Here is a 27515-nt window from a genome sequence, read left to right as displayed (position 1 = left end):
CTACTGGCAGAGAGATTACCTGCCCCTCAATCCCTGCCACCTTCATGCTCTCATTTGGGATTATAAACTCCCTAGGAATAATATCTGGATGGCACAGGGTTACCTGGGAACAAGTGTCCCGCAGCCCCCTATACTGACGGTCAAGTATTCCTACGTCCACCCCTGCTGTCTCAAACAACTGAGAATCTGTTTTCACCAGCAAGCAGCGCTTTACCTCCATAAGAGGACCATTTTCCTCAGCCTGATCAGCAGAGGTAGCTGTTCCAGACTGAGTAGTCATGGCAACCGGCTCCCTCAGTGACACTGAGCCTTGCTCTTTCTGGACACATAACACAGCTTTTGGCTTGGTCCCACTAGCATTCTGAGGCACCATTCCTTTTAGCTGCCTTAATTTCTCACACTCTGAGATTAGATGACCCTTTCCCTGACAGAAATAACATTTTCTGGTGTATTTTGATTCTCTCTCATCTTGTTTTGGTTTTCCCTCCAAAATCTGAGGTCTTAGTTTCATGTCTGAGGGCTTCCCTTCACCATGGGCCCCTCCCCCTTGCTGGCTTTTCCCTGGTCCCTGAGAGTACTTGCTGTAGGTTTCTTTGGGTTTACCCACAGATTTCCCCTCACCCAAGGGCTTTCTTATTTGGGAAATAAAATCTGCGATCTCTGAGGCTTCTGCCACAGACCTCGGTTTCCTTTCCCTCACCTGGAATTTCAATTCCCCATGCAGGACTGAATAGAACTGTTCCAGTGCTATCAAGTCTTTAAGCTGCTCATAGGTCTCTGTTCCCTCCTGCGATAGCCATTTCTCAAGCAGCCTCACCAATTGGGCCCCCACTTGGGTAAAAGTCTGTTCTGGCTTCTTGGTGAGGGACCTGAATCTTTGTCTCAGCTGCTCCGCATTTATCCCATGTCTGGCAAACACCAGTTTTTTAAACTCTGCAAAATCTTTCATCAGTTCCTCAGGCATCTCGGCATAAACCTCAGCCAGGCTACCACTGATTAAAGATCGCATGATGGTCATCTTCTCAGTTTCCCTCACTGAGAAGTCCACAAACGCTCTTTCCACTAAGGAAAAGAACACCTCAGGACAATCTCCCTTGTGGTACACAGGGAATTTCTTCAGGTCAGCTTTAGACAGTTGGCCTCCCTCAGAATCCCTATTATTATTATTGTTCTGGTTCATCAGTTCCAGTTTTCTTAATTCAAACGCCATTCTTTCTTTTTCCAGAGCAATTTTCTCTCTCTCTCTCTCTAGTTCAAATTGCCGTTGTTTCTCTCTTTCCCTTTCTTCTCTTTCCCTTTCCTCCATTTCAAATTGCCTCATCCTCAGTTCATGCTGTTGGGCTATGAGCAATTTTCTAAGTTCTGGGTTCTGCTCTCCTGTGCTGTCACCCTGCACTGAGCCAAATTCATCCTCAGAACCTTGGTCAATCTGGGGGTCTTTCACTTCACTCATTTCGGCCATCTGGCTTCGAGTCAAGGGCATAATCCCCCCCCCAGAACAGGCTGCTTTAAAAGTCAAGCCTCAAAATAAAACGACCACTTTTTTTCCTTCTTGCCTCAGAACCAGCTCTCCCTAGAGATTGCTGCTGTTCTTCAGCACTAACTTGCAACAGTATCGAGTCAGAGCCTACCCCCCTCTGCTGGGCCTCTCAGCTGGCAAGCTAGCTCACTGTTACTACGCAGTTTTGCCTCAGCTTTTTCCCGCCAAAACTAGGCTGCCTCAGAGCACCTTAATCTAAGTCTCCCCAGTGGGCACGTTCTTCTACTAGCGCACCTCCCCGTGAGGTACACCTAGAAGATTACCTACGCGCCTCAGACTGTCCCTGACTAGACCCCCCTTGCTCTGGGCACACTTGCCAAGGCTTTGCTGGACCGCTGGACAACTGGACCAGTCGTATCCCACACGCTGGACACCAATCAATGTGACAAACCCAGACCTACTGGGATCTGCCACACAGTTACACTAAGCTGCCACCAACCATTCCCTATAAGAAGTCACACAGACCAGGGATGGATTTTTAAACAATAAAAAGAATAAGGTTTATTTTAAATACACACAGGGATAATAAAATGATTAGGTGAATAAAATAAAGTAACGTGGCTTATTCTCACTCATACAAGCATACAGTTTGGTTCACACAGAACCCCCAACTTGAAGCACAGACCCTGAACCTATCAGTTCTGGCTAACCAACAGACACCTGAACCTATCAGGTTGGTACTCTGACACACAGAAGTACCCTGTCTGACACACAGACTCCCACAACAGCTTCTTCTTCCCAGCTGCTGCTTCGTCACCTCCCCAGTGTCTCTCCTAAACTCTCCACACACGCTCCACATATATATACAGTACAGCCCCTCCTCCTGATGTCCCGCCTTCCACTCCCCATAGGATGGAACTTTCCCTCCAAACCCATGACAGACAGGTAACATCAGTGCTGTATGTAACATATCCTTCTGATAAGGACTGGGCACGACAGCCTGGAAAGAATGAAAAGGGTGGAGTGGGGGAATCAGATGATTAAAAGCTAGCTCAAAATGTTGTGTTCCACGGAAAGAGGAGATGCACAGTTTATTTTATTTATATACCGTCCATGGTTCAGTATTGAAACCTATAAGTATCTGAGCAACTTATCTGTGGAGGAGTCACCATTGGAGTTTCTGAATGGATGGTTGATCTAAACATGTTTGGAAAAGTTTCTCCCCAGGAATAGCACACTCTCCCCCATTCTCGACCTGAGCCCCTGCTTTCAAATAGCTGTTGGCTTTAAACATAGGCTCCAGGTTATATACTCTGAGGAAGCCTAGAGGGTGGACAGCTGCATGTCCATCCTTTGGCAAGCAGCCTTGTACCCAAAAGGGGAAATGCCACCCACTCCTCCTCTCCTCTCTTCTCCTTTCCACCTGATCTCGTGCCTCAAACAGCTGGCAGCTCCTCGGGATTCCCCCCTCCCTTCATGTAGTGTTTAAATAGCAGAAGTGGTTCCAGAGAGATTTTTTTTTTAAACTGTAAAGTGGGAACAGTTTACCAATTCAAATAGCGCCCTTGGATTCGTGTCAGCTAAATTGAAGCTTGTATATTTAATCTCTTCTCTCCTCTCTCTCTCTCTGGATGAGTTTGCCAGAATAGCAGAAAGCAATCAGGGTATGGGGGGCAGAGCCATATTTAATGAGGGCTGTGTTTGGCAGTAGCCAACCCGTATGTCACCAACACACTTCCTTGTGTGTCAAAATCAGTGTCCTTAGATCTCCGGGTTGGGAAATACTCGTACTGTACTGCTCTTGAGATTTTAAAGGAGAAGAACATGATTGTTGTTTTTTCCTCTCCGTCAGGAGGTTTGGAAAAGCTCACGTCTCGACCAGAAATTTCCTGTTGGATGTGTATTCTGGGAATTGTAGTCCACAGAAGGAACTCCCCAAGCTTTGACACCCCCCCCCAAGATCCCGTCATTGGGAACCTGGGGGGCCATCAGACTCAAGCATTTAATTTAAAAATATTTTAAGAGGAAAGACTGCTGTCTGGCTGTGTAGGTAAAATGTGTCTTCGGAACAGCTATGACTGAACCAATACCCAAATCTGCCAAAAATGCCACAGAAGTATGCTAGGTTTTAAACTCCACAGAACACTTTGTCAGCCCCAAGATGGACATGCCAGGCTGGTCGAATCACTAGAGTTGGCCCTAAATTTCACTACAGATTTCCTAACTATGTTATTTGGATTTTCTGGGGTTTTCCTTCTTATCCCATACTTTTTCGGTACCACTTTGCTCCAGGGGTAGGGAATAAATGTCCCTCCAGATATTTTTGGACTACCAGTCCAACAATCCTTTGCCCTTAGCAGTACCCAACTAGGCAGTATGGGAGTTGCAAACTCCAGAGGCATCGGGAGAGTCAAAACCGATTGCCCCTGACTTAGCTTGGCAAAGAGTTCTTGAGAATCTGAAAACTTGCACTTTCTTGCTATTCTGGTTGATATAAAGGTCTTGGCGTGTGAAGAATATTAGGTTCAAAGACCAAGACCAGCTACCTTCAGAATTTATTTATCCATACAGTGATTTTAACAAATGGCATGGAGAATTTAAAATAACAGCCTCTTCCCCTTTTTTCATATTTTTTTCCACAGTAGTTTCTAGCGATAGTGAAAGCGACTCCGAATTCAGCTCCTCGAGCTTGGATGACCGCTCCCTGTCTTTGGGGTGGAAAGGATTTAGGACCAGGAAACATCGCGCGGAGTCAAGTAAGAAAAGCTACTCTGGATGTGAGCATATGTGTCTGTGATTGAAGTGACATATTCTCCCCTCCCCCAAGGACTTCTCTGGCACTGGGATTAAAGCAGCCTCCCCCACTCCATACTCCTCTTCTGGTTTTGCATTACAACTTCCATTATCCCCATGCCAGCTGACTGAGGATGATGGGAGCTATAGTCTTATGTGTTTGGAGATCTTTGGTCTAAGAGTGGTGGAATGCATTTCTCGCTTCTCCGCATCAAGACGTTAGAGCAGGAGGGGTGGGAGGAGGTTGTGTAAAAAAAAAAAAGCAGGGATTAGGAGAAAAGGACACAAACACACAAGAATGTTGATACATCTGAGTTTGCCTAACGATGTAGAGTGGTTTTAGTAAGGCTTTTCTTTTAAGAGTGTGATTTGAGAGTGTGTGGTAGAAAACTGCATTTATGTACTTCTTTATTAATATTTATATCCTGACTTTCCTCTGTGGAGCATGGCTCTCCCTTCTCCTGCTTGATCCTCCAAACAACCCTGTAAGGTGGGCCAGTTTGACACAATGTGACGTGGCCCAAGAGAGTTTGATGGCTGAGCGGTATCTGAACCCAGGTGTCTTCAATCTTGGTTCAGCACGCTAAACGCTTCGATGACCTGGCTCCCAACTGTCCTGGGGGGGAAAAAAAAGAGGATTAAAATTGAATTTGGGTTTTGTGTAACCAGCCTTGGAATCTTCTCCGTACCTTCTCAGGAGTAAACCCCATTCTGTCCAATTGCACTAGCTCACACATTAGTGGTTATAGGTTTGCAGCCTTGAAGAATCTGATTTTCCCGGTTTCCCCTTTTATATCATGTCATGTTTTCTTATAACTCTCTGTGCATTTCTGATATATTTATATTGTGGAAGATTTTAATCTACTGCATACTTTGGCATTGATTGATTGTTGTTCTGAGGCATCTCCAATGGCTGGCCCAGCGTGATTGATGGTTTCACATCAGTTTTGGGCAACGAATGGCTTTTTCATTTTATTGACAAGATAGAGCTCTATAGGATTTTTTTTCTCTTTTTGAAAATGGATAGATTTGCAGTGATTCTGCAGATTCATACAGAAACGGCCTTATCAGCCATAGACCATATCATTTTAAAATTCTGCTTCCCCCCCCCCCTTGATAAAGGCTCCTTGTTTCTTGGCGGGGCATTAGGGCCATTTTGCCATGGGGCCTAACTTTTGGGCAGAGCACCTGCTTCGTAGGGATAAGACCCCAAGTTCAGTGGCCAATGATCAGAGAGCTGGAAGGGATCCGGGAGGTCATCTAGTCCAGCCAATGCATGATCTGAAATGTGGAATGAAATCGCAGCTTTATTTTTATTCAGAATAAAGATCTTGGGAAGTAACTGTGCTAGAGAACCCTATACAGTAGTGTCAACTGGCCTACTGGGCCCCTCCCCAGGGTGTAGGAACAGGAAACTCTTCTCTCTGATCACTGATCAGCGATACGGGGGGGGGGGGCAACTTTGCACCATCTGCTGCATGCTGCCTCATGCAAAGCAGGCATGTGACTTGGCTGGTGATCAGAGGCTCAACTCATTCTGATCAAGATGGGGGGGTGCTTTGCCTGTTACCTCCACAATTGCCCCCTCCCAGGACTCTACCCTCCTCCTGCCACCTTCTGGCCCAGTAAATTGGTCCTTGAATTGTTCGCTGAGACCTTAGGATTGAAAAAAATGTTCACTGACCCTATGGTACATAAGACGTTACCCTCGGTTCTAAAGGAGTCCCATCTCTTTCATGTGTTTCTGAAGAACCTGGGGAAAGTTCCTCCTTTTTTTGGAATGCCGGAAAAATAAACTTTCCTCAGTTCACCGCTTCTCCTGCTTGGTTCTTGACCTCCTTTTAAGGAGCATTATAGTGGCACATTTTCCTGCCTTCTGACCTCCTGCCTTCCTCTACTCCCTCCACACAGTCTCCAGTGGCGAACCTGCTCGTACCCCAACCAGGAGTACAAACTGGCCCTTGGGGAGCATCGTTTCGGAAAGCCAGAGCAGCCCAGGCAGCGAGTGGGGCAGAGGAGGACCCCCCAGCGCCACCGAAAGCTGCCCCAGTGACCTCCCAGCTGAAGATGAGGATAGCGATGTCCACCGCAGCCTTACTGGTGAGTAGGCAGGGTGGAGGGGCAGTGGCCCTCGAGTCCACATCTAACTGTTTGGAATTCCTCGGGGGGGGCACACCTTCCCCATTCAGCCCCTGTTCCATAGTTTCCCAGCTTTTGTATAAGAGGGGGGGGGCTGTTGTTTGTGCCGCCTGTCCTGTTTCCACAAACACAGGATCCTTTCGATAACCCCCAAGCACTGGATGGATACCATGGTAAAGCGAATCCCTCATCGGGACACTGGGAGGCAAGACGTAGGAAAAAATCACTGTTCTTCCTTGGGAAGGGATACCATAATGTGGGTGGCAGGGTCTGTAGACCCCCCAAATTAACCTTTCTGAGCCCCAGAAGAGAGAAACCCCAGCTCCCTGAGGCTGACATTTTCCATCAGTGGCAATCCCCTCTGTTGCTTTCAAGCCACCAAAAGAGGTGGACTGTTAATCAGATAGACCAGCACAAGAGAAAGTGAAAAATAAAACAAGAGGGGCGGGGGGGGGGAAATCTAGCATTTGAAAGTACATTTTTACTCCAGGGATCTATTGTTAAAGAGAGGTGCGGTGTAAGTAACCTATATCATTTCTCTGGCCCTGTTTTTAAATCAAAGGCATTTCATGCACACATGCCCTTTTCATATGCTCTTACTCCCTTTCTTTCCACAAATAAACATCTCCAGAAAGAAAGCAACCAGAAGGGGTTGTAATGCTGGCAATACAGATGTTGTGCGGGTGTGTGAGTGTCAGACTTGTTCTGACAAATGTCTGTAGCCTGTGTCGGCTATGCCTGATTTTCCTCATAATTTTGCATAATTTTATTCTGCTCCCTTGAATCTCAGCATCTTGCTCTGTCGCTTTTACTGCCATGGTGGTTGGTAGCTGTTGCAATGGGCCATCGGGTCTACCAGCTTAGGGCAACCCTCGGCATTAATGAGCACCCAAAGCAGTGTTGCTAGATGTTACTAGTCATATCTTCACAGTCATGAGGGCTAGAAACGTGCTTTTTAAAGAATAAAATGGTGCTTCATCAAAGGCTGAATTCTGTGGCTTACTGTCCTGCTTTACAGGGGCTGCTGCATAAAAGGCAGTGCCCACATATCCTGGCTCCCTGATTCCCCCCCCCATGTATAAACATGCCCAGGTATCCCCCTCATCCCCCCAAAATTTCCCCTTTACTCACACACTCTTTCTCTCTCTCTCTGCCCCCTCTTCCCCTCGATTCGTATCTCCCTTGATGACTTGCTTCTGCAGCGTTAATGGACCTTGTTTTCCCGACAGCAGCCAAACTACTAATCCATAACTCATCGCTTCATTATGGTTCTTAGCGAGGTTTTAATGATTCTTGGAGAGACTGGGGGCGGGCGGGCGGCTGGTGCGGAGGCCTCTGTGGGGACACTCTTGGGAATATACAGTTTCAGGGTGTTAAAAAAAAGGTCCGTCGGGACTCTCGCATTCTGGAAGTTCTCTAGCCTAGCATGACAGAAGCCAGGAATCGAAATGCGTGTCCTTTCCTCTAATTACTTGCTTTAACTTTTAAGTATGCCCTGCCCTTTCGAATCGTCCCTAAACTGCTTACAAATCTCACAATGATGGGCTGTGCTCTTCTGTTGCTGGAGAAAGCGTGGGGTGGTGGTGGCGGGAGTAAAACCTCCCTTCTTAAATTTCCTTGTGTTGTTTGCCAGTTCATTATTGACCATATGGTACCTCCTTAATGGTTGCCAATCTCCCCGAAGGCTTGGTTTTTAAAATTTTGTCTAACGGAGAGTACCTGAAGGAGAGGCAGTTGAAATTTTTTAAAAAAGTTCAATCGAGGCCTGGAGTGTGATGTAAGGTTGAGAGTGCCAGAGTTTGGGAAATGGACTTCTTAGGAGTCGTGATCCGGAAAAGTTATTTGCCAATTAGAATTGTGGAGACTCAGTTCAGATCCAGACCTGAAGCAGAGAGCCAGGGTGTTAAAAGCAAGATGTTTTGGTTCCTACAATAACAAGTATCTCTGTTTACTATGAGCTTAGCTGTCATCCCTGATAGCTGGAGAGGGATAGATTTTTCTAGGAACAATATCTTGTTGTGAATAGCCCTGATTGTAATGCAAAGTATTCGGGGGCTGTTTGGTCTGGAATGAGCAAACAAGACCCATTGGCTTTACAAAATACCCGTTCGCAGCAGAAGGCAAAAGAGCTAGGTTTATTGATACAGATGAACACAAGGGTTCTGTGTTTTTTGGTTTTCCAGGTAGCTTTTTGCCCTTTCATTGGGTGATCTGAAGCTTGTTGGTCTATCACTCTAATCTACATACAGAATTGTTGTCAGGATAAAATGAAAAGTATGTGTTGGGGGGGGGAGGACCATTCACACCTCTTCAGTCTCCTTGAGGGAAGGACAAAGTATGAAACCTTAATAAATAACATTTATTATAAAAGCAAAAGGAGACAACTTCAAATTTTGGAGTTCACAAAGCCGCTTCACATCAGGCTGAGTGCAATGTTTACTTGAATTCTTCCTGTCTAACTGATACGTTTGAAAGTTCACAGACATTTTGTACTTAAACCTGCCCTGGCAGGAGGGGCAAATGTGAATTTCATTTGGTTGGTTTGTTTTGATAAGAGCATTCCAAAGTTTGCGAATTTCCTCCTTCACCGGATGGAAAGAATGAGACATTTAAAATATCCAGAGGCAAGGAGACAGAAAAACTGACAAAGCTGGCCATCCACGCTGAAGGCTTTAAGATTTAGATTTTTAAAAAATACTGGCTTGTAACCCATGCATGTATTTAGCCATATTTATGAGGCTGGATTAGGGTTGCCGCACCCACCCACCCTACTGGCTCTTCTTTGCTAAACCCAGAAGCATCTCTCGCACATTACAGATCAGGAAATGAGGGCCATCCCAGGAGCTGATCAGTGAGAGATTGAGGACAGGCCAAGGAAAGACCAGCTATACACCCAGCACATCGTGAAAACCTAGAATCAGGTACCAAGAGACAACTCGAAAGGGTTTTTAAAAGGGCTTAGAGAAGTTCCTGACAACACAGGGCTCACACACAGAGAGAGGCAACCGGTCCAGCCTCTGTAATTCTAGGACTCATTTCTTCCCACACTGAGGCTAGAGACAGAAGCGGAAGGACAGCCCCCTGATTCAGAAACAGGCTTGGAAATGCCTTTCCCGGTAGCAGGATAGAGCAGCGAGGAAGTGCGATAGGAAAACAGTCAGACCACAAGTGCAGCCGCAGTTCCCGCTGAAAGCAGGCTGAGAAGGACTTAGACCCAGCGCAGAAAGAGGCTCACACTGTCGAACAGAGGGCGGCAACCCAGTGGGCCGGTGAGCCAGCCAAGGACCGCGACCGCAGAATACAGAGGCAGGAGAGGCAGCGTGGCAGGCAGATTCAAGTGTCGGATTGTGACTTGGGAGATCCCAAGGGCCTAGTCCCTCGTGAGCCCTGAAGCTCGCCAGGTGACCTTGGGCCAGCGATGCACGCACCCTCAGCCTGGCCCTACTTCACAGGGTTGCTGAGAAGGAAGTGAGCAGCGGTAGAGCCACGTTCTCCACCTTGGGGCCTTTGAAAGAAAGGAAAGATAGAAATGAGAATGAAGGATGATGACCATCCTCTCCAGAAAGATGCAGCTGCAGTGCAAATCTCCTCTCAGCCCAATGCTTTATTTACAAGAGAACCTAATCTTTTTCTCCTTCTTCTTCTTATTTATTTCCTTTTAAAAAGGGAAGAGACGTCTCCTGACCAGCCCCAAGTGCTGACGGGAAACCCACCTTCTAGTGTTGATGTATTTATCTACTGTGCAGAACTTTGGGGACGGCCGCTGCCTAGGGCTTTGGAGGAGCTTGGACTGTGCCGTAGCCTTAAAAGGCCCACCTTGGCAGTGGAGAGATGGGGACTCACCCTCGTTGCCTCTCGGTTTGTTCCCCCCAACCAAACCTCCTGCATTTGCTGTGCTTGTCACCAGATCAAAGAAACAGCATGGGGGAGGAGATGGGCGCCAGATGCCTGCCAGGAGCAAAGAAACAGGGAGACCACCACGCTGCCCAGATTCATCTACATCAGACTTTGGAGCTCGATCTTCACATTTTTGGAGGCTGGCATGCACTGAGATTCTGATGGTCCCCAGGACTCCAAAGGGATTTCTTGGCAAGTGGTGGCTGTGTCTCGTGGCGAAGGCCGAGGAGCCAGAAGAGAGAGCTCTATTGTCTGCGGTGCGACAGCCCTCAGTTCTTTTTATGCGCCCAACGACATCCTGCCAACAGGAACATTCCGTTCGGCCCCCTGTGGAGTGGGCTGTAGGTGTGTGGGGTCTCCTCAAGGGAAGGACGATGGATGGCAAGCAGGGAAGGCAAAGAGGGCTGCTGGCTGAGGTGGGGAAGCGGGGGATAGGAGAAGCGTAAGCAGGTCTGCTGAGTGGTGCCTGTTCATGCCCAGCCTAAAAAAGGCAGAGCTTGGGGGAAAAGTGATGGTCGGGAGTGCAGCTCTGTCCCCGTGGCCAGCGTGTGGTCAGTGGGTGTGTCACGCAAGGCCGTCTCTCTGGCTGTGCTGGCGGGGGTGGGCATCGAGGGGCTTCTGGGAAATAACTTTCCAACATTCTGCCCAGACATCACTGGACGGTCCAAAAGGGGTCAGTTGCAATGATCAGTGAAAAAGAGAAATAAATGAGGAGGCCTCGTTTCTCGCTTCCACCCTCGCTGTGACCAACCTTGGCCTCTCTGGAGACAGTGTGTATGCACACCCACACCCCTACACCTTCACACTGACCTCTCTGCCTTCGGCAGCTGCGTGACTTTAGACGTCACCGTCTGGCCTCCTTCCTCTCTTTTCCAAGCCTCGCGGCCTGTGAGTGAGCACCGGCCACCCGTTGCTGCTCTGGGTGCTTGTCAGCGCCATGATGTCCAAAGAGGAAAGAGCTTCCTAAACACGACGGTGGCATTTAGGAAGGAGCCGTGTGGCTGCTATATGTGAACCTGGGATGGTCTCCCCCAGAATATGAAATGTCTTCTTGGCTGCCTATTCTGTTCTGGAGGCCGGTTGCCAGGGACCCTCACGCCCGGCCTGACCCGCCGAAAGGATTCTAGCCTGCTGTTTGCTTGGCATCCCGGAATGAGGCTTAGAAAGGAGAGTGGGAGCAGGCTGAGGGTCCCTTTTGTGCAATCAAGAGAAGGATGGAAGCAGAGAGGGCTCCCCCTACCTCCTCCGACAGCATGTAGTACCGACTAGGATTATCTTGTCACTGATCACAGTGTTCTCCTTTGAGGTTGGAAAGGGGGAGAACCTCTCTCTCCGATGCTCCTCTGTTTACAATCTCACGGTCTCCATAGGCTGCATTCAGTACATGAAGTGTTCTTTTAATTTAACGTAGAATTTACTGTAGGTGCATGGTGTCTTAGTAGGTCTCTGCTAGAACCCGATCTGGCTTGTATTGCATGACTTAGATTCCTCCTTCAGGCACTGTGTGTTGTTTTTCCATGTGCTGTTCCTGAATGCGCACTGGGAATTTTAAATACGTACATACATGAATAAATAAATGAGAATCCAGCATCTTGTCCTCCTTCGGTGCATTCAGCCACCTGGTGTTCTACATGATGACTCTGGCCATGCGAGTTTGTCCTTGTATCTGTCAAGCTAATGTTCCTGCTAGGAGGGGAGAGAGAGATTCCGTTTCAGTTTGTTTTCCTTTTAAAATACTGTGTCTGTATATGCAGTTTCTGTTTGTCTGTGGACCAGCGCGGGGATGCCTCTGTGCAGAAAGCATGCTTGGATTTTCCTGACGTGCTTCTTCAAATAAGGTTTAAACCTTAACATCTGGATGGCAGAAACAACTGGAGTTTGCAGAGGAGAAACCCACTGCCTCTGAAACTTGATATGCTTGATTTGAGGGTCCTCCGTTAAGGTCTTTTGCTCCCATTTTCCTACCTCCCTCTCCCTTAATGCCAAGAAAAGGGTAAATGTCTTGTAGCTCTGCCTTTTACTTTTCTGTCCATGCAACATCTGTATTTGTTATTCTCCCCTCTCTTTCCACTTCCCTTGAAAACCATCCAAAACAATACAGCACTTAATCTGCAGCACAGGAGCCATCGTGTCCTTGGCCTTCGGCTTAAGGCTTATCATTCATTTTTCCTGACAAAGCAAGGGGGCCCTTGGAACATTTTCTGCAACATCTTTGTTCAGAAAAGAAGCAATCCGCATCTCTCTCTCTCTCTCTACCTTTTGCCCTCTATTCAGTTCTCAAGGCTTTGAATACCTGCGTTTTTGTTTTTGTTTTTATTTTGCCATGGCTGCTGATGGTGATGTTTCTTCAAGCTGGCGGTGACGTTAAAGAACAGCGCTCTGTCAAGGTCCCTCCGGTTCTCCTCCTCTAATTGCCTCCTTTTTAACCCGCTTAAGTCTCAAATGGGATCAGCACGGTGCAGATCTTGGGTTTGCTTCAACATACATTTCATCTCAACGTCTTATCGAAGAGCATTTCAAACAGAGAGTGAAACCTCTCTCTCTCTCTCTCTCTCTCTCTCTCTTCTCCCCCCTCCCCCCCCGTGCACCCTGTTCTCTCAGAGGTAATCTTTTGGGAACCACCCGGTGGAACCGATGGGTCCAAAGCCAACTGTAAAAATAGCCACGTTTCCGAGTCTCTGTTTTTCCCAAGTTTTTTGAAGTGAGCAGTTTGGCACAACATCTGCATGTAGAAACGGGCAGATGTGCCGTTGGCAAAAAAAAATCAGACAGGGTATGTGCATCGGTTTCTTAAATATGATGCAGTTTCATGTTGTAAGGGTTAGGGAGGGCGAGGAGAAACTGTAAAGCAACTTCTGGATATGCGGCTGGAGTTTCTCCTCCTCTCCTTCATCTGTAGCCAAGAGTCTGTAGGCCCTGTCTGTCGGCTGCTGGGTAACAGAGACACGGACGCAACGACTTTAGGAGGGTTGTGTTCAGCTTTGTGGTGACGTGACAGGACTTGTGCGAGTCCTGAAGCCAAGCCTCTGCTCACGACCTGAGTTTTGATCCTGATGGGCTCAGGTTGACTCGGCCTTCCATCCTTCCGAGGTCAGTAAAATGAGTCACTGGGGGGAAAAGTTATTCCTTACCATATTCCTTACCCTATTCCTTGCTTACCCAAACATACAGAATAAAAATGAAACATAGGCAATAAATCACTGCGTGAGAGATGTAACAAAATACCCAAGACTCTTGGAGCCAATGGATATTTAGTACATGTTTTACTTGTGTGGTTGGTGTTTCATCCCGCATTCAAGTAACTTGCCCAAGGCCAGCAGAGCAAGTCTGTTGCAGAGATGATTGCTGTAATCAAAGTGGCGTTTTTCAGATCCCGAGTCCCCCTCCATGGATCCCTCTTTCCTCGCTATGTTTCCTCTCTTCCAGCTTTCATCTGGTGTATGCTTAACACTCCCCAGATTGTCAAAGATTGGGGGGGGGATGGTGTGCTTCCCTGTGTGGAAGTCATCTCCCCTCCCAGGTGGCAGAAACAGCCCGCTGCTTTCTCCCCTTTTGATCCCCTCTGACGCAGCAGCCCCTGTTCCCTTTCTTCTTGTCATCTGCTTGTTCTCCTGCTGCGCCTCTAAAACCTCTGCAAGATGCCATCTCCTAGCTTCCCAGGGTTCCCCACCCCAAACTGTGCTCAGTCTAGCATGTCGCCAAGCCACCTGCGTTTTGGACAGGAAAAGGAGCCGGGAGAAGAGACGTCTGGGAAAAGATTGCGGCAGGGGTGTGCGGATTCCCTCCTTCCCCCCCCCCCGCCCGATGGACGAGGACAGCCCTGAGAGAGACCAAGAGGGTGCATTTCATGTTAAAGGCAGTTCCAAAGGAATTAAAGAGGAATGGGAACTTTATTTTAATAGCAGATGATCCAAGCGATTGCAAACAAACCTCTCCCGATTCGAGACGGAATGAATGAATCACTGATCTATCCAGCAACTGAGTATCTAAACGTGGGAGAATCTAAAACACAAATTATCCATTCTAGCTCCAAGCTTTAATTTTTTAAAATATCTGGGCTCAAAGCTCTGTGTCTTTTCAACCCTGTTTGGGCTGAGCTGGGGTTGCCACTTGTTTTCCCTGACAGGGCTCCTCATCCTGAACCCCTCCACAGCAAATAGGTGCCATCTGGGCCTCTCTGCACCAGGAAAAGCTTTCCCAACACAAAATTTCGGGCTGTTAAAGCGAGAAAGCTCTTCTCTGAAGGCACCAGAAACGTAAGCAAGCAGAAGCGGTTCTTATTCTGAGCCTGGCACTTTCTCAGCACCGATGGATGGGCACAGCTGAGACAGAAGCCTGTCACTGGGCTTTTATACAGACGACTTTTATGCCGTCAGAGAAAGCCAGACCCAGAGGGGGGGGTGGGGGGAAGCACCAGTGGCAAACTTTGAGGCATTGTGCTTGAAACAAAGGGGAAAGTTCTCGCGCAATGAGGAAAGAGCGGTGTGAATTGAAACAACTCCCTGGGAAGCGCACAGGAGCTGATCTGTCAAGGCAGTCCAGTCTAAACACAGCCGTGCAGTGTGACTAAATGGATCATCGTCAAGATGGTGCGAGGGGAATAACAGCAAGGAGGGGGTGAGATTGACACGGGGGAAAGAAACCAACAGAGCCACTGATAAAGTTATTTGAGGGAGAAAGAAAAAAGCACGCCAGACAGTAGATGAGGAGCATCCTGCCGATTAAAATTTCAGAGGACGTGGAGTTGGGAATGCTTTCATTCTTCTCCCCATGGCCTTGATGCTTTGTGGAATGATTTCCGCTTTCTAAAATGTCCCTGATTAATTTAACTGACTCAGTTATAGCAGTACAAAACGTGACTCAACACACGGCGGGTGTAATGGTTAGAGCCTAGGATGGGGAGACCTGGGTTCAAATTCTCCCTTGGCCTGGGAGCTTTCAAGCAGGAGCTGAGGGGGTGCCCCAAAAGTATCCCTCCTCTTTTGGGGAACAGGGCAAGGTGGGCGTTTGCATGATGGTGATGACTTTGGCAAGGAGAGACGTGTCAAATCCGGTGGGCAGCAGCTTGGCCACTTTGCGGGCACGCAAGCAGACACGGCCAGTGCTTTAATTGTCTTTCTGTTATTTGTGAAACAAGGCGCTGAAATCAGATCGGTGTTGTCTATGCTCTCTTCCGGGAGCAAAGGTTTGAGAGACCTCGGGGGGCCTTTTGCTTCCGATTCCTCGCCAGGGCGATCCCGAGATATTTTAGTGGCGGAGGCGGGGCAGCGACCGGTGGCCTCCCCGGCATCCAGGTCCAGTGACATAAGGATCCCCAGGCCCGCTCATTTCTGCAGGCACAACGGGCAGAAAAACTCTGGTTTATAAACCAGGAAAATGAAATTGGCTCGTTTGTTGTTTTTCTATGGTGGCCAAGATGAAACGCCCGGGGTAGCTGCCATGGCCTGCTTTGTGGCAGGGCCGGCCTTCCTCATAACCGCGGCATAGCTGGGTGTGAGTGTGCCTTTTCTTGTTCGCGTTTGCCCAGGGCTTGGGAGGCTGCATCATCATCTGCTGCTTGAAATAGAATACGTTTTTGTGAGAATAAAGTGAGGCGGAGGTGAGCCGCCTATGTGGCCTTGAGTTTGCTGGACAAAAGACGGGATTTTTCTTTTAATAGCAGTAGTGATAACAACAACAACAATAACCATATTGTGTCGCACCTACATATTCTCAGATGACACAACAAGTCCTTACCTCAAGGTCAGAATGTCCTGCTTATTCCCTGTTTTGAACTATTATAATCAGTGCAGTATCGATTATTCTTGGGTGAGCTGTTTGGGCTTCTTCTTTGTGCCGTGCGTTGTGAGTCAACGCTAAGTGGCAATTTTGCTGGCTCCCGGGTGGGCAAAGGGTGGCGCAGGGCCAGATTTTCCTGCACGGAGGTGAGCTCTGGGCTGCCACAAGGCGTTCCCGAGGGCTAGCTTGGAAACCCAAGCCCCTTGCAGCGAGCGGGAGGATTCTTTGAATTATGTCACTCTCTCGGCAATATTTAATTCACCAAAGCTGCCTCCAGTGGCCGTGTGGATTTGCAATGAAATATATTTTAAAGAGACTCCGGAGTCCTGCAGTAAGAAGGTGGCGGTTGGAGGAGGGCAGAAAACGGTGCTCAAAAAAAGTCTCTGCTGGGTAATCTCATCACATGACAGTTTACCACTGAGCGATGCGTTACAATTAGCTGGAATTAACCTAATAAGGGCTGATGAGCTACAGGAGTCTCACCTCACCCCACCCACCCTGCCCTGTTGCACTCCTTGCTTTGCAGTAGAACATAGAAGGGAGACTAGGTCAACATCCCTTTGTCGTGTGTGTGTGTGTGTGTGTGTGTGTGTCCCTCATTTCCTTAGGAAGAGTGGTACAATGGTTAGAGGGTTGAACTAGGGCTGGGAAGATGTGGGTTCAAGCCCCGTTCCATCATGAACCTCATGGGGTGACCTTTGAGAGCAGTCTTTCTTGGACTGTGCCACCTTTCAGGGCTGTCGTTGCAGTGATATTAAACTGAGGAGCAGGAGCAGGAGTTCTTTGAATTTGCTGTTGAAAAAGTAGGGGGTAAAGGTAGCAACAGCCGCTGCTGTATTTTTTAGTAATAAGAATAACAATAAGGAACAAAATGCAGGGATCCTAATAATTTTAATACTGTATCTGTTATTCTGGTATGAACCGTTTAGGAACACAGGACAAGCAGGTCCAGCGGGCTCAGGATTTTCTGCACTAAGTGGTAGGAGTGCTCTAAGACCATGCACTGTAACGAACCTGGCCTGGAAGCATGAAGTCTGTGTCTGGGATCGTCTGAATTTAATGCTGCCCTACTAAAACAGGGAAAAAATAAGTGGCTAGTCCTCATGGTTGTAAATTCAACTGTGATGATTGATGGTGGCTGCTCCCTAGGGTTTTAGGCAGGCACTTTTTCTTGCTGGGGATCATTCTTGGGACTTCACGGATGGAAAGCAGGCGCTCTGCCCCGAAACATCAGGATTTTATCCCGAATGATCCGTTACGTTTGTCTCTGCACTAGCAGGTAAGGGCTTCAGTCCTGCACCACCGACCGGCTTCTGCCAAGTTAAGGCACAACGAAATAGGAGCTCTGACTATAACGAACATTTGGCCAATAAATGGTGAATTCCCCCCCCCCCCGAAGTTAACCAACTACCCCCATTAATCAGCTTTCCATGTTCTTGAGCTGATTCAGCCCCGCTTGGGGGGAAGGAGAGAATTTTCTCTGCTTTCCATGAGAAAGCCCTTCGGTCACCCTGACATAAGAAAACAAATGAAAATACGGATCATTCTTGGGAGAGAAGACAGAGGGAGCAACAAGGCAAGGCTGTAAAGATTTTTAGAGAGCTGGTTGCACTACATGGAATCTTCCAGGAGAAGGTTGAGATAGACTAGCAATATTTATGGGGTAGGATCCCTTCCAGAACCCAAATAAATGTAGGGTAACAAGACCCAGAGAAGGGATAGGCAGTGCATTTTCCCTAAAAGTCCTTACTCTTGAGTACTGGCAAATTTTTAGATATTTGCACTTTTAACTTTCTTCAGGGAGTGCAATTCTGTAAAACGAGGTGCATGCTCTCCAGAGGGCTTGTTTTGAGAAGGTAGGGGGGTGGATTGGCTCCGACCCCTCATATTGCCCCACTGCAGCATGCAGCAGGACAGGGAATAGCAAAACCCCAGGACAAAACTGGTGTTACTCTTGACCATGCACACAGTGCAGCTGCCATCTTGCAAAGACTCTATGGGCAGGGCAATTGGACTAAATGTAGGAAACAGGATACTACATAAGTGATGGCACCCTTCTGTCACTCAGAGAGCATTAATTTTATTTTGTGAATACTTAGGTCATTTGTGTGTGTGTGTGTGTGTGTGTGTGTGTGTGTGTGTGTGTGTGTGTGAGAGAGAGAGAGAGAGAGAGAGAGAGAGAGAAAGTGAGTGTAAGAGGCTGTTGACTCAGCCTGTGTCAGAGGTAATAGGTCTGAATCACAACTCTATCCTGTTAAAAAAAGAAATAATATAAAATTCACCTGGAGACAATATGCAAAATAGCAACCAAAATCAATGATCCATGAAGGATGGAAAGGGAGTGGGTGGGTTTGTTATCACTGAGTTAAACAAACAAACATGGGTTTTATGGAGACATGTCAAGTTTGCCCAACTTGAGTGTTGAGAATGAAGAAATTAAAATAGAGATTTTGTCTACCTTGGTCCAGTCACCGAGCCAGATGGAGAACAGCAGCCAAGAAATCCAGAGAAAGCTGAGCCTGGGTGGAGCAGCCATGAAGGAATTAGAATTCAATCATCATCAAAGTGCCACAGTGTGTCCCTGGAGACCCAAGACCAAGATTGTATGGGTGTGAAGGCTGGACCATCAAGGAAGCTGACAGGGGAAAAAAATAGATTCGGTTGAAATGCGGTGCTGGAGAAGAGCTTTGTGGATACCCTGAACGGCCAGAAAGATGAACACGTGGGTCCTAGACCTGAACTCTCTTTGAGGGCAGAAATGACAAAATGGAGGCTGTCCCGCTTGGGCCACATCAGGACAAGGCAGGATGCTCTGGGAAACGCCATCATGCTGGGGAAGGTGGGAAGCCGCAGGAAAAGAGGAAGACCCAATACAAGATGGACGGACTCCCTCAAGGAAGCCACAGGCGTGAGTTTGCCAGACCTGAGCTGTTGAGGACGGGACATTTTGGAGACGGCCCATTCATGGGGGTCACTCTAAGGCTTGAGGGCACAGGAGGGCAACAGAGAGTTAAGGGCATCAGGGAGGCAGGAGCATTTCTCCTGCCTACCCTTCTCTGTGATCATTCGAGGACAGAGCTTGGAGGAAGAAGTCACGCTTTTGAAGGGCAGCTCCTCCTGAATGGCTCGCCTGGCCGCCCTGCCAGAAATGCCCTTTTACAAACGCTGGCCATCTCAAAGGAAAGCCCATAAGCTTGGGACAGTCAGAGACCACTGGTAATGGCGTGGCTTTAAAAAAACTTATAAATAAATAAATAAAGCTCGGGAAAGGCAAACGGACATCTATTGTGATGCCATGGGTGTCTTTTGGAACTCACCGCCACGGGATAGGTTCCAAAAGATGACATCTGTTGCAGAGATGCAACAGAGCCTCCTTAGTTAGGGGCAGCGTATCTGTGTGCCAACGAGGCCGGGCACCCACAAGAGGAAAAAAGGCGGCGTGCCTCCCTGGCCCGGCTGGTGGCCACCCGACACAAAACCCTAACCCATGCCCAGCCCGGCGGCGGGTGGGTGGGTGTGTCTCCCTCCTTTCCTCCTGCGCTCGGTGGGGCCGAGCCTTCCCGCCCGCCGCGCCGGGAGCAGACGAGACGGTCCAGAGGGAGGCAGCCCCGAGGGCGGCGGCGCGATCGAGACCCCAGCCGGGCAGGGGGAGAGGATGCGGCTGATGCTGCCGGGCTGGGCGAGAAAGCCCTTCCCAGGCTGGGCTCCCCCGGGCGCGATGGGGATGGAGGCAGGCCCGAAACAGGAGGTGGGGGGGAGAGAGAAGGCGGGCGCGGAGGTCCCGGAGCCTTTTGCCCCCCTCCTCCCTCCCGGCGGCGGCTCCAAACCCCCCGCGCCCGATCCCAGGCGGCCGGGCTGCCTCCTCCTCCTCCTCCTCCTCCGCTGCCGGGGCCGGGCTTGGTTGCGAGAGCGGGTGACATCACCCGAGCGCCCACCCCCGGCCTCCGAGCCTTTTTCCCTCTCCCGCTCTCGCTTCGCAGACTCCGCCAGCCCCGGACCCGCCACAGCATGAGCAGGAGCCGGGCGCTGGAGAGCCGGCGGGCGAGGCGAGCCCCTTAAGGCGCCGCTGGAAACTCCGCTGCCCTTCCCGATCTCGCTCTCTCCCCACCTCGCGCCTGCCTGCCTGCCTGCCTGCCTCCCCCCTTTGGGAGAGGGTCCCGTCGGCCACGGGGAGGGCGACCCCTCGCTCCCCATCTCTCGCCCGCTCGCCCGCCCGCCTTCCGGCCATTCTCTTCGGGCAGCGGGGCACCTGCCCTCCGGGAGCCGCCGTATGCATGACACTCCGGAAAGGCGAGAAGACCACCATCAGCATCCAGGAGCACATGGCGATTGACGTCTGCCCGGGACCCATCCGGCCCATCAAGCAGATCTCGGACTACTTCCCCCGCTTCCCCCGCGGCCTGCCGGCCACGGTCAGCCGGAGCAACAGCCTGCGCTCCTCGGCCGGCCCGGCGGCCGTCAGCCCCTCGGAGCCCGCGCCCCGCGAGGAGGATGAAGACGTCGACCAGCTCTTCGGCGCCTACGGGACTCGACCGGTGGAACAGCCGCCGCCGGCCACGCCGCCCCCGCCGCCGGCGGCGGCGTCCAAGCCGCGGGCCGAGGAGGAGGAAGAGGAAGGGGTCGACCCGGAGGGCTACGAATCGGATGATTGCAGTAAGTTCGGGAGCCTTTGTTCCCCCCCCCCCACTTCTCCAGCTGAGTTCGTGATGTCCGTGTGTCCGTGTGTGCGTGTGTTGGTGTGGGTCTCATGCGGTCTTCATCCAAAGTTCTCCTGGCTGGGGAGTTTTCTCTGCCACCTCCCGGGAGCCTGGATCGGGCCCCGGTTTCAGAAGGCCAACCCCTGGAGGTCAGAGGGAGGCTTGAAAGGTCGAGCCACCCGCGGCCCCCACCCTTCGGGGCTTGTCCTCCCCCCCTACCCCTTGCTCAGTCCCCTCAGAATGGCGCGGAGCCCCGAGCTGTGTGCCAGGCCGGTGCCCATCCGGTCCAGACCAGCGGGCGAGGGGCTTGCCAAGGGGTTGCTGGCATTTGTGAACTGGGGGGGGGGAACAGGCTCACTTGGTTGAAGGGGCAGGTAAGCTTCCTAGAAGCCCCACATCTGGCAAGACCAAGAGTTCTCAAAAGGGAGAGAAAGAGAGAGAGAGAGAGAGAGAGGGAAGGGTCCCCAAATTCTGGTGTGCTTCTCTTCCAGCCTTGTGCCCATCATCCTCCCAAGGAGCCTAGTTTCTCCCTCTCCCTCTTAGTCTTCCCCCTTCCTGTTTCTCCCACTCTCTGCGATTGTGGAAAAGTCTCCTGACCACTTTCTTTCTTTCTTTCTTTCTTTTTAAACCGTAAGCTCTGTGCGTTTTGCCTTTCCAGAAACCTGTTACCATCTTCTCCGCCTTCCCCATCCATCCTCCCGCCTTTCCACCCTCTATTTTCCCTCCTGCCTTCTTCCCTTCCATCATCCTGCTTCCCCCTGAACCTAAGACTCCCCCCCCCCAGCAAACCCCAAACATCCTTCCTGCCCCTCCTGGACTGTTTTTCTCTGCCATCAGCTTAAACGCTCCCCCCCCCCCCGCACCGCGACTCCTTCCCCACCTCCAACCATCCCTTTGGTTTCTCAATGTCACTGCATCGCCCTGCGTGACCACCTCGGGTGGGCTGGAGCTCGCCGCAACAGCCATGCCTCTGCAGCAGGTGATTCTCTTCCCCCTAGACAGAGACACGAGAGAAAGCAAGGAGGTCTTGCTTCCCTAGGTCTCTCTCCCCACCCCCCCACCCCCCATTGCCTTGATGCCAGGCTCCGGCAAAAAACACCACCACACCAGTTGCATCCTTTTCTCGGGAGCGACACTGGTGTGTGTGTGTGTGTGTGCGCGCGTGTGGAAAACAGAGGGTGCTTCCTGTTGCATGGGGAGCTGGTTTGGGGCTATGTAGGGCTGTGTGTATGTATGTGTGTGTGTGTGTGTTTTTATTTGTGCATGCAAGCATGTAGGAAGAGCGTCTCCTTCCCATATCAAATCCGTATTACTAGTCTGAACCGATTATGTAACAGGTTCATGGTTTAGGAATCCAAGGCAGGTGAGAATATTTTGGTATCATCTTTCCTGTGCCCTCAGCTTGTTTTCTCCTCTTTATTGCGGTCCAGATAGAATTCCCTGAGCAGTAAGTAGGAAAACCAAGACCCTTGGGGGGTGGGGGTGGGGTGGGAATACAGGTAGTGTAAAGGCAGTGCAGCATAGATCCCTGGAGTTTGGGTTTTTTCCTTTTTTTAATTAAAAAAAGCCCAACCTCTGGGCTATTTCCCCTCCTGATTTTAACCTCTAGAGCCCTTGATGGCTGGTGATTTTTAACCCTTTCTCTTTGAAAAGCCGAGACCCCCTTTCCTGGCTCACATGAATGAGGAAAACTATAGGTGTATCTATTTCTTTTCTTTCTTTTCTTTTTTTTAAAACCACCTTCTCTTAGCTTGCTCACAGCTTCTGTTAGCTGAAAGGGGGTTAACAGGGAGGAGAGCTGCAGTCAAGGATTTATCCCATAAACTGGGAGAGAGAAAGAGGGAGTTTGCTGGGGCCGGCAGGGAATCAATCTTCTGTGTCTGCAAAGTGTTACTTGTGCTGTTCCCCCACAATGAATCAAAACAGTCTGCCCTTTAGAGCTGATTCCTCTGTATTTTTTGGCTCTCTCTGCCGATCTTGACAGGCTGAAATGCAACTGGTAGTTTTGGTTATATAGAATGGAGTCATCTGTTGAATTTTGGTTGACTGCTTACCCGTTAAGATGTAGGCTCTCTCTTCCAGAGAGGAAAGGTGTACTGATGGATGATGACAGTTTTTAACTCCACACTTCTAAGGTTTTTAAAGTCTTTTGAATCTCTCCCCCCCCCCCAATTCTCATCAAAAATTCTCCTTCCTCAGGTAGAAAACAGAATATTCGCCTAACTTACTTGCCATGTGCTCTCCAGGTGTGTGGAGCCTCTATAGGTACACAATTCCATGCATATCCAAACCACACAGAGAAGATCAGAACAATTACAAGCCAGTGGCTGTTGCTGGCTGGGGAGTCTAAAAAGTAACTTTTCCTGTCTCCATTCACACATCAGAATTTACACCTTGCAGTAGAATATTGATGTGGGCTTAAATCTGCCGCAGGGATTTTGCCTGTGGGAGGGACCTCACCAAATCCAGTCCTTCTGGCCAAAGTCCTGCCTCCGTTCTCATGTAATTCTTCTCCAGGGTGTGTTGACATGTTCAGCCAGTCTTGACTCATCCAGGGATGTATCCAAATGGGAGAATGGGCTCTTCCGATGACTTGTTCCCACGCTGCTCTCAGAGAAGTGACGTACTTGCTACCCCTAGTAGCCAGCAGTGGTCACCGGAGGTACTGGATCAGAGTTCAATGAGCATCTAACACGGGGGGGGGGGGCAAAAAGTGGGCATTTCAGACTACAACCCCCAGCATTCCTCAACCCCAGCAAGGGCGGAACAGAGTTGTAATCCAGCAGCATCCAGAGAGAAGTGGTTTGCTTGCCTCCGATCCAGCCTGTTAGGAATCACAGAGTAGGAATGGCTGAATCAGTCTACGTTGCTTTCTCCCACACATGGGTTTTTAAGTCTTTCCCCTTCAATTTATGAAGAACTTGGCAAAATCTGGGCAGTTCTGATCAGAAACGAAGCCAACAAAATGTTCACCCCATTTGCGCCAGCCAAATTGAATCAGCGCGACAATTTCCAGGGTGAGAGGATCGCGCTGTCCATGTCTGGTGTGTAGGTGTGAAAGATGAGACACCTCAGGGGGAGGGGCAACCTTCATTTCATGGAGGGATTTGAACTCAGTGTTTGAAAAGCAAAACCTTCAAAGTCTTCTGCCTGATGGGGTGAATCTATTGGTTTCTGCCACATTTAAACATTTAAAATCTCAAATTCTTTCAGTTAAGAGTATGAAAAAATTCTAGAAGGTAAAGGAAGTTCCTTCCTTCCTTTTCCTTCCTTCCTTTATCAAAGGAACCAAATAGAATTCTCATCTAGCCTTTAGTCCAGAGGTTTTAATAAAGCATTCCCAGCAGTGAGTATCTCAGAAGGCAAATGTTGATCATCATTTAACCCTGTTAACATTTTTTTAAAAAATCTGCTCCTAAGAATGCCTGGTTTGGACTTTCACATAGAAAGGAGCTATTCCACAACATACTGCATAAGGAAGACGTTTGCTTTAGTAAATATCGTTCTGACATTTTTACTAAAATGCTGTTGCTTTCGAGGGATAGTTCCTACAGGCAATCCCACCCAATCAGGGATCACACAGTGAACGTGATGATGAGATCGCAGTGTTTTGCAACCAGTCAGGGATCACATGGCAGACAGGACGTCCGCATCGCCATGCCTCCTAGCCAATTCGCTTGGGACGCAGGGTGATGCCATTAAGGTGACAACGAGATAGACATCTTCGCAGGGAAATGGCAGGGTCAGAGGAATGGCGAATTGTTTAGCCCCAGCGGTGGCTTTGTCATCATCCTAACCTCACCTTTCTGAAAATGCCAGTACCTTTCCTTTGAGGACTTTAAGATAACCTTGGGTGTGTGCAGAGTGAAGAGGCCCCCTTGGGAATGATGGGCTTGGTGTGGTGTTGGCTGTTTTGGAGGGTCCTTTCCATTGAGGGACCCAGTGAGTGTGTGTTTCTAAATACTATGTGGGATTGAAGAAAGTTGGGGCTTAACTGCCCTCTTGCCACTGCAGAAGACTATGATCTCCGGTGGAGCGTAGGAAACCAGCGGAGGGTGGGGTGGGGGCAGCTTGGAGGATCATTTCCAGATTTGGGAAGGGGGGAACAGGATCCTGGAAGTGGAACAGCACCTTCCCTCACTGCTTCAGGCCGCATCACTCTCTCTTCCTCAGCATTTTGTTGCTACCTCTCACCATCTGTTATTTCAGGCCCTCTCCTCCTTCATGGCGTGGGGCAGTCATGGGTGGGGTGAGGGTCAACCCTCACCCTTCGCTCTTTGGAAGGCAAGTGCTCCGAGACCATCACACACCCACACCCAGGCTCAAGGTGCCTCCAGCAGCTGCTGGTGCTTCTCTGCGGGTGCCGCACCTGCATTATCCTCAGCTGCAGATGACTGACATGTAATTTTCCAGGTGATGATTTTTCCTGCTGGTGAGGGTAAGGCTCTTTGGTGATGGGGAAAGGAGAATGGCAGTGTATTAGGCCATTGTGGAGTGCATCTGTTCCTCTTGACAGTTCCCAAAGCCAGGTCCTCGAAGGGGAGTCCAAAGATGAAAGGGAGTCCAAATATCTTCATCTCCAGTGACAAACCACTTTCTAGCCCCTTTTGACTTTATTGGGAACAGGTCTTTTGTACAGCTAATGGCTCTTCATTGCCTGTTCGAAACCAAGCCACCCCAAAATACTTTGCCATGGTATTAAGGGTAACTCACAACACTTATTGTTGCTTGGAAATCCCATCCTTTCCTCCACTGTTATAAGAATGATCCCTAATATCAGAGAGAAGAGGGAGCCCTGACATGGTGGGTGTCCCCTTCGCCCCATGGAACAAAAAATGCTTGAACCATTTGCCCAAAGATCTGTAAGATTCATGGCAGCACGGTTGAAAATCCAAGCAGCGACGTCGTTTTTCTTCCTGCAAAACTGAAGTAAAGGCCTCGTCCCCCACGTCTTGAGGAGGCCGGGAGTCCAGGCAGACCGATTTTAGCTGTGTGGGAATTAAAACCTCTAATGAGCCGTCTGCTTACTAAGTCCTGTTGCCGACGTCGGGGGGTGACCTCACAGGAGAAAGCATTTAGGTAGCATTTCCCCAGAATGACTCAGCAAAATAAAATAAAAAAATAAAAATACGTCATCATCCCCCCCCCCCCCAAAAAATCCGGAATTCTGGAGGGTAAGCAAGGAGAGAATACTGCATCTCTGCACCCTTACAGATCCTGAAGCAGCCAAAATCCTTATAATAATAATACCAATAATACTAATAACAGTGGCTAGCAGCTGTTGCCAATCTCGAAGGATGGAAAAGACCACAGATTGCAATTGAGCGATGCCAAGAATTTGGCGAAGGAAAGCGAAAAGCCTGAATGGTAGGAGGGAGAAGTGGGTGGGTGGGGTGGGAAGAAAACAGGAAGAGAGAGAAGTTTTAGAACTGATAGAGAGACCTCAGTTTTGGTGAACATATGTGGCGGGCTGCTATTTTTACATGTCTGCTTCTCTCTGCCATTGGGAGGCTGCAAGAGACAGAAACGGTGCCTGGGCAACCCATTGCCAGTCTTTTCAGGGCCGGGAAAAGTAACTTTGGGGACTACATTGCCCAAAATCCCCAGCTAGCAGGATCAATTGACTGTGTGGGCTCAGGGATCCAGAGACCTGCCGTTCCAGAAAAAGGAACTTTTCCAAGACCCACTTGTGTTTGTATTCGTTGTAGGGCTTTAAGGGGCAAGCAAGTGCTGGGTCACGTAAGACCATCTGGTTCCTCTCAAAATCCTTCCCAACTCCCTCATCCCCCCTGGAAGCCCTAGTCGGCCCTTGTCGCGGTCGTGAACGATGGGAATTGGAATTAATCTAACGTTCTGTGAGCACCTAAGTGTAGAAACCAGTGGAGCAGTCCCTCTCTCAGGTCTAAACCTTCCAGATTGCCTGCAGGTAATGCTTTTGTAGAAAACTATGGCTTATTCTCCTCTTGAGTGAAAAACCTGCCGGGTTTGTCTTCTGTGGCCAAACCTGAACAGCGTCCTCACCCAACACTGCCTCTTCATTCCTTCTTATTCCCATCCTGCACAAAAATGCATGCCTATTTTCATGTATAGCCTTTTTCTCCACATTTTCCCCACGGATGAAAGTGTCCCTGTGTGGAGTTTTTCAAACATCCATATTTTTAAGCCAGCCTGAGGGTAGCCAGGGCTAATGAGAAACGCTGGCAGATGTTGGGCAGATGTTCTCAGTTTCACATGCAGGACGCCTAAACAAGGATATGGTTGCATGAAAGACAGACTTTCTGGGTTTTTAGCCATGAAATGCTCTTTCTTTCCCTTCTTTCCATTTTTAATTTTATGTCGGATGATCAGCTGTAACAGTCTGCACCTTTTGTTCCTCATCCTGTCACCAAAGTGATTCTGTTTTTCTATATTTTAATAGAATTTTGATGCTGCAGTCCTTATTTGTTCACGTTAATATTCTTGCTTGATCGCTTTCTTGATTGGAGAGATTTTTTAGCATCCAAGACGTGAAACTTCTAAGAAGATCTTGGGGTGTTTTGATTTGGTCAAAATAGCCCATGAGATGTGAAAGAAAATTGTTTCAAAAGAATCTAGCAAGGTTTCCTCAGAGAAACATCAATATCTCTCAGCCACAAGAAGAATATGCCGTGTCTCATGCAAATATCTGATCATCCTTTCCCTCATGGCAGAAATTACCTGTAATTGGGCTCGAGACCTTTCTTTGCAGTACC

The 27515-nt window shown here is 49.2% G+C and overlaps 2 protein-coding genes and 1 long non-coding RNA gene across 4 annotated transcripts in view; 2 read left to right on the top strand and 1 right to left on the bottom strand.

Annotated features, from left to right (window-relative positions):
• The window catches only part of RPH3AL (rabphilin 3A like (without C2 domains)), a 44402-nt gene extending 32506 nt beyond the window's left edge, over positions 1-11896 (top strand). Inside the window, exons 8-10 of the mRNA XM_020809053.3 lie at positions 4123-4236; positions 6185-6373; positions 10079-11896. Of these exons, the coding sequence (XP_020664712.3) occupies positions 4123-4236; positions 6185-6373; positions 10079-10113 (338 nt within the window). The 3' untranslated portion in view covers positions 10114-11896. The remainder of the gene's footprint in view (positions 1-4122; positions 4237-6184; positions 6374-10078) is intronic.
• LOC140701756 (uncharacterized) lies at positions 4665-19974 on the bottom strand. 2 transcript variants are annotated; one of them, XR_012080730.2, is made up of 3 exons: positions 19405-19967; positions 18546-18722; positions 4665-4889 (listed from the first exon to the last, which is right to left on the bottom strand). It is a non-coding gene; the product is annotated as an uncharacterized LOC140701756 (long non-coding RNA). The 2 variants fall into 2 exon arrangements; XR_013538091.1 differs by having other exon boundaries at positions 18546-19974.
• A 71-nt stretch (positions 19975-20045) lies between these two features.
• The window catches only part of DOC2B (double C2 domain beta), a 70373-nt gene continuing 62903 nt past the window's right edge, over positions 20046-27515 (top strand). The window contains exon 1 of the mRNA XM_020809051.3: positions 20046-20740. Within this exon, the coding sequence (XP_020664710.3) occupies positions 20362-20740 (379 nt within the window). The 5' untranslated portion in view covers positions 20046-20361. The remainder of the gene's footprint in view (positions 20741-27515) is intronic.

Source organism: Pogona vitticeps, chromosome 7 (genome assembly GCF_051106095.1).
Source record: "Pogona vitticeps strain Pit_001003342236 chromosome 7, PviZW2.1, whole genome shotgun sequence".
Classification (NCBI taxonomy): domain Eukaryota; kingdom Metazoa; phylum Chordata; class Lepidosauria; order Squamata; family Agamidae; genus Pogona; species Pogona vitticeps.
Note: the sequence above shows the minus strand (reverse complement) of the source record. Positions and strands in the feature narration are given on the sequence as shown.